Source organism: Anneissia japonica, unplaced genomic scaffold (genome assembly GCF_011630105.1).
Source record: "Anneissia japonica isolate Jap-2015-1 unplaced genomic scaffold, ASM1163010v1 scaffold287834_len5846547_cov211, whole genome shotgun sequence".
In the NCBI taxonomy this organism is placed as follows: domain Eukaryota; kingdom Metazoa; phylum Echinodermata; class Crinoidea; order Comatulida; family Comatulidae; genus Anneissia; species Anneissia japonica.
The window spans coordinates 4,184,217-4,196,427 of record NW_022704992.1 but is presented as its reverse complement, the minus strand read 5'-3'; the positions used below and the strand labels follow the sequence as shown (position 1 = coordinate 4,196,427).

Sequence of the window (12,211 nt, the reverse complement as noted above, 5' to 3'; positions counted from 1 at the left end):
ATGCTCCATCAGCACATAGTTTAGTGTGCGCTATGGACAGTATGGCTATGGAATTTACTAACCACACAATCCACAATCAGGTGATTAAGTCGCAAAACTTTATCTGCATTTGGTGGATTAAGTCGCAAAACTTTTGCTTCGTTTGGTGGCACCATTTACTCTAGCTAGACGGCGACCGGTTTCGTTACCGGTTGGTAAATTTCTTACAAATTTTCAGCCAAAGGCCAGTGAAAGTTGAGACAGCAGCTGGGTTTTTATCGATGTTTGCCATACTTATGTGTGCCATCGTAAAGTCATGGTTTGCTGGAGTTGCGTTCAATTTAAATCTTCAAACTTCTGAAGCTGAGATATTCTATGAATGTAGGCTTGTATCGCAGGCTACAATTTAAAAACGGGACTAAATGAATTAGGTGCTAAATTTTGATTTAATGCTGGGTAAGTTAAAAACGACATTCCGTCCAAGTGGGACCCATTCAAAAATTTGAGGGGGTTCGCTAGAAAACAGGGGGGTTCGCTAGAAAAGGGGGGTTCGCCTGAACCATAAAAATCCCCCTGGCTACGGGCCTGAAGTGATATACTGTCCATTTGAGTCCTACTCTGTTGAGAAATTTAAAAATCTACTACCTGCAGTTAATTATTAAATATAAACCTATAATAAATTACCAATATTGTCTGTTCTAATCATTAATGATGATTGTTGCAAATGTTTATCAAATGATTGTTTATTTCATTTTATTGTTGCGAAGCAGCCAATTCATATTCTTGACAGCAGTTTGACCTCTGAAAGGTCATTGTTTGTCAAAAATCATGGGCCTAAGACGACTGAAAAGCGGAGTTTCCTTCTTTCGTTCTGCCGGCAAAAATCAATTACTTTAGGCGACGTTTGTAGACTAACCAACACGTACCAACGTCCGCATGTCGCACAAGCCTTATCCTACTCTATGCCTAAACTAGCTAGGATGGTATAGGCCTAGCCTTGAAGGGATGAAGGTCTCAATGAAAAACAACGTCGCTCCTTGATAGCTAACATTGTCACAAATCTCAGCTAACAAATCTCAGCCGATACCTCGCACAACTCGAGTAACGTCTCGTATCTATTGTCGCGTATCTATGGCTCGCTGGCTCACACTTGCGATGTCTCGCACTTGTGATCAAATAACACGCTGGCTCGCACTTTGGCAACACTCTTTGGCAGTCAACTCGCCCATAGAAAACCTGCCCTTAGAAACTTGCCCCATAAAAAAATGTACACTTCCTAGACCATGCAGTCTTCAAAATAAAAATTGTAACCTTTGGTAATCAACTACATTTTCCATCTACATAGAAATTTTTGAAACTTTATTAAAAAAAACCTAAACCATAATTCACCACTATAGACACTTTCTGACAAAAATGAAAAATTACGACTTTGTTACCTAATGAGAAGTGTTCTAATATAGACAATGGGTCGTGTCTCATATTATTTGTTATATTTTTATTATTCATTATTTTCACTTGACTCGCATAAATAATTTTGTTCGAAGAACATTTATATGCAGTTGTACTTCGCAGCACTTCACTTGCAATTTGCAATTTCTAGTTTTAATATAAGTTCCTTCTTTCAACCAGAATTACCTTATTTTGACCTTAACTCAGTAGTGGTTTAGCTTTCCCATTGCGTTATTGGAGAAAACATAATCCCAAATTTATACAGTTCTTGAATAAATATATTTTGACATTTAGTGATGCATTGAACTTGCAATTATCTTTAATATGATAATGAGAAATAAATGGAATGCAGTACTGACAGCAGCTAGTGATATTGTTGCATATTATGAGATTAGAGAACTAGCAGGTGTCCCCCTGGGTCTGCCATTAGTGAACAATTTGCAAGCGCTCTATTGGAGTTAGTTACATAATTTGCTCATGTTGGTATGTATGCTTGTAATCAGACAGTTTTGATGGGTCGGCCGAACCTCCTTTTTGAGAGAAACCCCTCAGGTTTACTTGCTACAGTTACTGTATTCAGCTCTCAGTGGCATCAAACTCTGACCCCCCTCCTCCACCCGAGCTTTTTCCCTGGATCCTATAAGTTACCTCTTTTTCAGGAACCCTGGTTATAGACCTGATAAACAGTACCTTATCTAATTTTGATCTACAGTTATAATCATATTCATAGATCTTGTGGAATTGTATTTTTTGCCTTCTCTTCCTCAATTTTGTGGCATAATTTAACTAAAATTGATACCAAAGAGAAGGCAGCCTGTGTCTAATGATGCCGTAACTTGAAATTAATAATCACAGATGTATATGAATATTATGACGCACATGCATTAAAAAAACATTTAAAATGCATGAGATTTGGCAAGTAGAGGGATGAGTGAACTGTGCACTGAAAATAGCAATTCCTCGAATGCAATTGTCGCAGTTGCTTTTTACATTTACTTCTTGTATTGAATATTCATACGTATATTACCATGATTTACATTTGACATAAATCATATATTGGATTACTAAACCTGATATAAATAAATAAAGTAGTTCCATTAATGTTTCACAGGTTTAGACATATACCAGGTTGAGTTGAACTTTCGGCATTGTACAGTCTAGTGAAATGCATTGTTACGAGACCTTAATACAAGTACCTAGTCGAAGACTACAAATAAAGACTTTGTATTTGCTTGTGAGATTTCTGAATTCAGGGAGGAGGGGCTTAAGGGAAAGTATTTACTAAAACACCAAAAGAACGAAGGACATTTTTGTTTACATTCATACTTTGTTTGAAAGAACATTGCAGCAGTTTAAGTAGATAAGTTAGAGTTAATTTGAGTTATGTGGTTCACAAAAATATAGTATTCTAGTAGACACATAAAAAAAATTGAATGGAATAAAAACAAACAAAACAAGTGCAAGAGACAGAAAACTATAATTGAACTAAAATAACCAAATGATTTTTAACATTAAGTTTTTTTTTTTCTGTTTGAGTACTGCATGTAACAATTAGAAATATGAAAAATATATTTGTTTTTCAAAAATACAAGCTAGGAGGTAGCATTGAAATAGCTTAAAACAGATGTTTTAAAAATTACTGTATCCTGGATTCTGTGAAAATTTAGTTGTATAGAGATTGTATGCTATTATGAATTTGTTTAAAGTTTAGTAAACAAAATGTGAAGAATTGTTAGGCTGATAATACTGTACTCTATTACCAAATACAGTACTTAACCACAGTAATAAATGTTTCGTAGGCCCAATGTGGCATATATTTTACCTGACAATACAAGTTTTCCAAGATGATTTGACATTTCATCTCGAAAGAAGTTTTCTTTTCAAAGCTTTAATCTGTCATAAGTACAGTATATTAGTCATGGGTTTAAAATTTATCTTTTGTATTCTAGATTATACTAAGTTATCCATATTTACTGTAGGCATGCCTAGTCTAACATGACTCTATATCCTACTACCTTTGTTTCTCGGGTATAAGCACACCATGGTCTTTTTCAGGCAAAAGCCCATGGTATCATTTGAAACAGTACTCATTCTCAGCTGACTTTCACAAATATTTTTTAGAAAATTAAGCATGCACTATTGAAAATTGCCTTTTGATTACTGTATTTCAATTCCAGGGACAATCCTTAGTGGGTGATTTTTAACCATTTCAATGATGAAATTTAGAAATAATAATAGAATTTATACTGCTTGGTGGTGGTCTGAAATTTGAAATAAATGTTTCACTGGTAAGTTTCTTTGTAATAGTTTGTTAATTTTAATGTTTTATTATTAGATATAGACTTGTTATTTTCTTTTAGTTTTAGTTATATTGCATTAAAGCCTATATATTATGTATATAATATAAATTGCAAACCATTACCATTATAGATAAAATAGATTAATTAGGATTAGGGATTACTCTATTTATCTCTGGGACAAACCTTAGTACTGTATATACAGGATGTTCAGCCATAAACAAAATTCAATACCACTTTATCCTTTAAATCTCTTTGTTAAATAGAATACTGTATGTAGCCTGATTATTTTGTATGCATCTATCAACAAATGCACAATATGCAATATATAAGAATATATCCCACTTGTCCATGGAGTATGTATAAGCAGGCAGTTGTGGTATAATCTAGGGCAAGTTTAATGCACTTAGTTTCTGCCTGGCCTTTGGGTAGTGTAGGCAATTTTAGTGAGGATTTGTACTAAAAGAATGTATAAAAAAGTTGGGTTTGACTCTGGTGTTTATTTATACAGTAATAGGTTACAAAATATTTGAAGATACTATCTCCTTCTCCCCTTTAATGTTCATTATAATAATTGATAATTTGGTACTAGTGGTGGTGCCAGTGGGGGTCAGGTTGACAATTACCATATTCCGTGTCTGACAAATTAACCTCCGTTTTCAGGCATAACTTGAGGTTGTCGGACTTGAAATATAAATTTTCGACTGTTTTGTGCAACCTTGTGGGACATTTTGATGTCTGCAGATGTCCAGTAGCCACCCCTGTTCATAGCCAAATCTCTTATTCTTACCAGGATTGAAACAGTAGATTTCAGTGAGTGTGACCTACTGGAAGGTTGTTAAGTATTTTTGTTGATTGCATCATTGAAAGACAACAAGAACTGTTATTGTTTGAGGAGGTAAATATGCTTCTGTTGGAATTACAGCCTTTATCATGGACATCTAGTACAATTGTGGAGATGCGGAGTGATACTATAGATAATGGTACAGCTGGACTACACTAAACGCCAATAAGCTGATTTTTAAATTCCTTGACCATTAGAATAGTTGACTGACCATGAGTAGTTGACCCTTGATGCCCGGGCAAGGTCAATAGTGAAAACGTGTTGTACTGTAGGGTACTTATATAAAGGTAACATAGTTTGGACATTCTACAATAAATTTGTGTTGGTAAGTTCGCTTTGATTATATCAAATGTTGTCTTTTTTTTTTTAAATCCTTAAATTGGCGCTGAAACTATCATGCCCAGAAGACATAAGAAAGTTAATTATTTCAAAATATCACAATTTAAATATTAAAATTAATTTATTCTCAACTGGTAGTTACCAATGTATTAAGTGTAAGTTGTATTGAATGATGTGACCATAAAGTTTTCAGAAAGTATTAAGCATCGTAGAAAAATCAATACCTGCCACTAATGGCATTTTACAATGCTAGCTGAAAATGCAATTTTGAAACTAGAAGGCACCAACATTTTTAGATGTAATAGCTTAAAGTGTTAAAAAATACTGATATAACCATAGATAGGCCACGGGTGACACTCAGAGCATAGTTACAACTGATAAGCACGGAATCTCCCAGGTTAAATTTTAAGGTATGTTGTATATTTGATAAGTTAATTTATTGAAAACTTGTAACGATTCTGCCAACTGTTGAATGTAGAATGGTAGGCAAGTTTGATCCTCTCATCCGATTGACCTCATCATTTGACCTTGATTTCACTGCCAGGAACTGAAACGAGTATGAGTACGGTAGGCGTGTAGTCCTACAACTTGTACCACAATCATAGGAATTGTTCACTTCCTTTAGTCCACGGCAGCTGTGTTGGACTATTGCTCTGTGGGTGGACAATAAAACATTTTTTGTTACTGTGGGATATTCAAGTTTTTGTCAGCGTAAGTTTATGTGGCTTCTTGTTTACTAATTATCATTTTATGTGTTTATATTAGGGTTAACATTGTTTTCACAATTGTATAATGTGTTTATTTAACTTTAGTTTTGTTTGTTCAACTTTTAAGTATGAAATTGCAATTAGTCGATTGATTTACCTAAGAGGGAATGTGAAGAGTTATCCCCTTAGAGACTTGGTTATAAATTGTTGAACATCGCTATTTACCAGGCAAAAAAAAAGTGGTTTTTTTTGGATTGCATTGTCATGTCAAAATATTCTTTTAAGTATTAAGAATTGTTTTTATTACATATTGAGTAAAACTGTCCACGATTACGGTATTCAAGTTGAAATTGGATCTCTGATACATTCAGATTCCTAAGGTTTTCCTAATGTATTGTAAAAGTGGTTGGCTGATGTAGTACTGTATGATGAGTATTTAACATAGTGGTTATGTTCTGTAGAAGTGGTTAGGCGCAGCGGGAATGGTTTAGCTTCTCAACCTCGAGGTCAGGGTTTTAATCCCTCGCTATGTAATTTTGCCTGTGTCCTTGAGCAAGGCACTTTATCTGCATTGCTTCTCTTCACCCAGGAGTATAAGTGGGTACCTAAGGAGGTTTGAGTGCAAAATGCGCTGATATATTTCATGCAGCAAACTATGGAATTTTCCCTTAGTCGTTCCAATGACTGGTGTAATAATGTGGAAAAGTGCTCTGAGACTTAGTTGTATAGAGCACTATATAAAAACCTACATATTATTATTATTATTATTATTATTATTACTATTTCTATAATTATTATTATTTATTGTTATTATTATTATTATTATTTTTATTATTATTAATTATTATGTTTTGAGTTCTCAGCCCTTAACAAGGGTTTGAATCTCGTATTCACAAGGCATTTTGTTGTTTTTCGACACTCGGGAGTATATGAATGATAACCTACAGGATAGTAATGTCTTTTGTTTACCTTGTTGACTAGTAGTAATAATATATTAATAATAATAATAATAATAATAATAATAATAATAATAATATGAAGGTTTAAAGAGTGCCTAATACAGCTATTACTTAATGTCTTTGCACATATTATTGATAACAAGAAGTATCACTGGCATTTCAACAATGAAATGAAACTAACAAATATGTCATTCATAAGTGGAGGACTATAGATTAGATAGAAATAATCGATTAGAAATTTACACTTCCTAAAAGAATGTGCATTCAAAGCAATGTTTAAATTAAAACAGAAGATAACATGAAATAACATGTAACCAAAAAGATCCACTGATTATTCACAAATATAATATGAGTATGGTCAATCCTTAGAATTACAAGCGGGAGGCAATAAGCTATAAGAAGATAGGTAAACTAATAATGTATGTCGTTGGCTTTGACTAGAGAAACAGCAAATTTGTAAGTACGTGCTATTCAGTATACTGTAAATACAAACATTAAGTCAATAATCTGAAAGAAGCACCTACTAATTGCTGTCTTCAACTGCTAAGCCATGAGTCTGCTTCTTTTCAGTGTCATAAATGCTGTTGATGAATAATTTTTAATGCTGCTCAGATTGCCTCTAGTGTTGTCTAACAATAAAGTGCATACTCAAGAGTGGAGAGTGATAATAGTATAATATGGTACCCTGGCCCTATAAAGGAAGCAGTAACCAGTGGTTAAAACAAATTTGTTGTTCATGAAGAAAAATTACAACCCATATTATGGAATCATAAAATATCCTGGAAAGTGTTTGGGTCTTCATGGGCCAACTTCAAACTTAGCAGAATGTAAACCTTAGAAGAGTATAGTACAGTATGTCATGAAAATATATATGCCTGCTTTTAATGGGAGTTTTTTATTAGGGGTAACTGAAACTGCTTAATCTGGACTTTTTATTATGATATATAAAAGAAATTGCATGTCACTCCACATTGCACTTCATATTTGACATAAAAACTAGGGGAATCCCCACTGCTGATATTCTTTAAAGTTTCATTTATGTGAGTTAGATAAAATAACAATTGAAGGTTACAATAATGTGATGAAGTACTGCAGTACAGACAGGCAGAATAGAATGGTGGAGTAGAATAATACTCATGTGTGAACTGGAAGGCAAACTAGGTTTCCAACGTTGTTATGATATGAAAAATACATTAGAACCATGTTAGCCTCGTTATTGGGGTCATGAATTTAATCTATTGTTGTAGGCCTTTTAATGTTTCACACAAGTACAAAAATATAGCTTTACCTCAAATTCAAGACCATCTTTGGGACATTTGTGGCGGTCTTGGTTGGAATGTAGTTATTATACTTATTGTTCCTAGAATAATGATTTTTAAACATTTAAATTTAATATTTATTTTGTTTTACAGGTGAATGAAGCAGTAGGCTTTGCATTTAATTGGTAACCTTTCCAGTTGTCAACATCAAATTTGTTACCATGGTAGACTCTTCACCAGTTGTCCTCCAGTTGTCAGACTCATTTTCCAAAAACAACAATGAAGAACAAATCCTTGAAGAACATGAAGAAACTGAAAGGTAGAACTATAAAAATATATCATTACTAGAGGTTCAACTCAACAAATTCTTCTTCTCTTTATAAATATATTTACATTTTATTGCAACAGTGCTATATACCAATTGCTGTCCCATGTATTAAGAAATTACCTAAGCCTTCCCAAGGATGTGTACTTTAGTAGCTTAGCCTCACATGAGCACAAGGGCTCTAACAACTTTAGATTGCCATTGTTGACCTAATAGAATGGACTTTTTTTAGTGTCAATCTTAACTGACAATCAGAATGTGTGATTTATCCTACAAACAAGCAAGTTTCCATACGTTTTTGACACTGTGAAGCCGCACACATTGTCAAACAACATTAATAACATCTTGGATATTGTGCAACAATATCCAAGATGTGGTGCTTTAGTGAAAAGGTCAATTGAGCAATAAAATTATATTAACTTAACATACACAGTGTATAGTATTAATTGCAATTAATATACACATAGGAGCTTATAAGGAAAGACACACTTAATTTAGTCTGTTAATATGCACCATTGACATTTTCAAGATCTACATTATACATTATGAATAAAGTTTAAATAATTTTGCATTGTATTAAACATTACTTTAGTGACCAATTTTACGAGGCCTACGAGAAGGAGGACAAGTTTCGAAACCGGTTAGGCAGCACCGCATCTGTGCTCGAAGCTAAGACTCGCACTTTCGAGCGTGTAAAGGAGGAACTCCACAAAGCACAACAGGTAAAGAATTTCCACCAAAATCTAGGTAATAAATTATGAATATTCATAATGTGTAAAGTTCATTTAATAATATTTTCATTATAATGTTTTGATACATTTATAGATTTACTTGCCAAATTCTATTCAACCTTTTGATATAACCTGGGTTAAATAAATAATGTCTCATAAACTTATGTATTTCTGATATAAATCACTTGTTCTATATTATATCTACTTTCATGTTGGCAAGATATAAAAACTCATGCATGAAATTACTTTAGCCTCATTAATAGTCACTGGAGAAACTAGTGCTAAAATTGGCGTCATTGAAGCCTATTCCAAAGTATTGAATTAGTTTAATTATGCATAATTTGCTATTTTTAGAATAGATCTAATTTCTTAATGTAGCTTGTATTATATAGTACTACATCATGGTAGTTAAACAATAGTACCAGGAATCACGGTACAACATGACAACGCTTTGTTACTAAGCAACTAGCACCAAGTGGCTCATATAGCTGAGTGCCACAACAGCTAAAGGTACATTCACACCGAATCCAAATTTTTTAGATCAGAAATCTGAATCTGTGTAAGAATAGGGACGCTGGCGTTCAGTGCTTTGGAAACACGGTCAGAATTTTGTTTTTGGTATCCGATATGAATGCAGTTTAAGTCATAGTTTCCTTAGCTTTTACAACTTGTGTCTATAAACCTCAATAATAACACCACATTAGTCCAATGTATATTTGACTAGTAAAAGTTTACATGGCTCTAATAAAGATACTATGTCATAAAATTGAGATATGGCAGTTGCAAAAAGCCATTGCTGTGCATACTGTTGCTTAGCTTGGGAAGCACTCATTTGTATTAACCGCTTGGGTAATGTTGCTTAGTAGGCCTACTAAGGGATGTCACATGGTCTTGCGATACCATCAACAAAGTACTCTTTAGAATGTAAACACAATGTTGTGATAGGTATCCAAGTACTTCACAACCATTACAAAAAGTGTGTAGTATAGTTTTTATCACCGTAGAACAGACACAAATTGTTTATACAGTTCCGGTATGATTTCCTTTGATGCAGATCCTGGAAGGAAGTGATTACAAACACTATCCCCTGATTTCCTGCTTTCTAAATCGCAATACTCTGGGTGACCAAAGCTTTTTTTTAATATAACCCATTGTATTTTTGATTATATAGTGCTTAAGCTTAGTGCTATAATATTTATATAATGGCCTCTCTTGTAGCTTACATTTTATCGTCAGCTTATCAATTTAATAACAAAACTAGAATCCAGTCTTCATTTCCAATGAATTTTTCAGTTAAATGTAGATGATACTTATAGGTGATATTCAGCCTTTGTAATTCTGGGTAGTATCTTCGCCATGCATGCAGAAACTTGTGAATACGGTGCAGAGAATAATCGCTCTCGTGGGACTCCGCTACATATTAATGATTAGACCATATGAAAATTTCATATCAAGGCAAGCTACAAGGTTGTATTAGCTATACCTGGCTCTGTGCCAAACCCGAAATTGATTTTAATGTCCAATCGATCTGTTTTCTCTTTTTAATTTATTCAATAATATTCTCATCTCTATTGTGGAATCTTATAAATAAAAAATAAAATCACAAATTCAACTCATGTAACTTTCAATTATTAATTTCTGCTAATGTCTAATTTATATTAAAGAACTATGTATTTAATTATAAATTTAATTTAATGAATATTGTAATCAGAATAATGCTTGCCTTATTGTTCATCTTATGTGTCACATATTTCCAAAGGCATCGGGCACTTCAAATCATTAACCTGATCATCAGAAGAATGCCTATGACACCCTAAACTCATTTCTTTGGGGAGTATTCAATTATCTAGTAGCTAGTAATGTTTACACCAGGGAGTTGTTATTAACAACTCCCTGTTTACACTTTTGCAAAAAAAATCTTACCAATTCTGGTACAGTTCGCTACATGTTACCAAGGTTTCCTGGGTTGAAATCCTAGCTTCTTTTCTACTTTCATCTTCAATGCTATAATTGTTTTGAGTAAAATTGAACTCTAAAATATACCATATACCATACTGTTCTAATCTCTTATTGTACATAAGAAAGGTGATTGTATTCCGAGCCAAATATATAAACAGTACAAGTGATTGTGTTTGAAGTTGGTGCTTGAATGTTATCTATTCCTCTGCAAATTCCAATTCCTATATTTTTTTAAAAATCTGTCAATCCATAGACAAGAGCTCTTTGTAGAAGCTTTTAAAATTTTGGGTTTGGGATGACATTTTCAACCCAATCTGTAGGGAGAAGGTGGTATATTTATACATAGTAGGTCCTTCCTTCTTTGGTATTTTAACAATGTGTTCATTGTGAAAGACCTACCTTGTAGTATCTTACAAAGCTAATTCTGTGGCAGTTGTAAACAATGGTTTATTCAGAATCATGTTGTTTAGACTTAACACCATACCACTAGGGATGCACATTCACGTCCCGATAGGGATAACATCCAATAGAGTTCATTCAGGCAGCCAAAATGTGAGTTCACGCCCACATCTGCCCAATCATACCTCTATTGTATTGCATGTAAACTCACTGACAGTTGTCACAAGAACACAAACGTTCGCCCTAGGGTTTCAGGGAAGAACCCAGAAGCAGTGATTTATTAAATAGATACTGTACATTTGTTCATGTTTCATTACAGTTGAATAATTTTTGTTTGGCACCCTCTGTGCCTTGACACACACACACACACTGTAGCTTATTATTGCTTTCAACTGCTGTATGGTAAGATGAGTTACACAATACCATTGAGAATGGAAACAAAAGTCAATGAGTATTTAATATTATTCTTGCAGGCATTGCAATTGAAAGATGATGAGGTTAATGCCATTCGTGAAAAGATGGACCATGAAATTGAAGAGCTCACAGCCAGTCTATTTGTGGTATGTTTCTGCACGTATCATTTGGAATAATTATGTAAATTTTTTTTCCATTAGAGAATATAGAATGAATCTGCAGGTAAACTATTATACAGCTGTGAATCCATATAATTATGAGAGGGAATAGGGCTAAGGCTTGAAACTGTTCTCCATTGTTTTTCCATACTGAAATATTCTTAGACATTGTTCTCAACAGTTAAATTTATTTCAGATGATTCTTTCATATTGAAACAACAAATATCACACAGACAGTTTTGGAGTTAATATTAAAAACACAGAGCATTGAAAATACCTTTTTAAAAAGTGCAATGAAAAAATGAAAAATGTATTAAAAACAAAAATGTTAGGAACTATAATATTTGTTGTTGTCGGATCTTGATGTTTGGATCATAATTGTTACGGTTAGA

The 12,211-nt window shown here is 33.5% G+C and overlaps 1 protein-coding gene across 1 annotated transcript in view; it reads left to right on the top strand.

The window, feature by feature from the left end:
* LOC117104850 (guanine nucleotide exchange factor for Rab-3A-like) overlaps window positions 1-12,211 on the top strand; it is a gene marked incomplete in the record, with an annotated part of 63,885 nt that overhangs the window by 39,686 nt on the left and 11,988 nt on the right. The window contains 3 exon segments of the mRNA XM_033245697.1: window positions 7,987-8,152; window positions 8,751-8,880; window positions 11,721-11,807. Coding sequence (XP_033101588.1) covers window positions 8,055-8,152; window positions 8,751-8,880; window positions 11,721-11,807 — 315 coding nt within the window.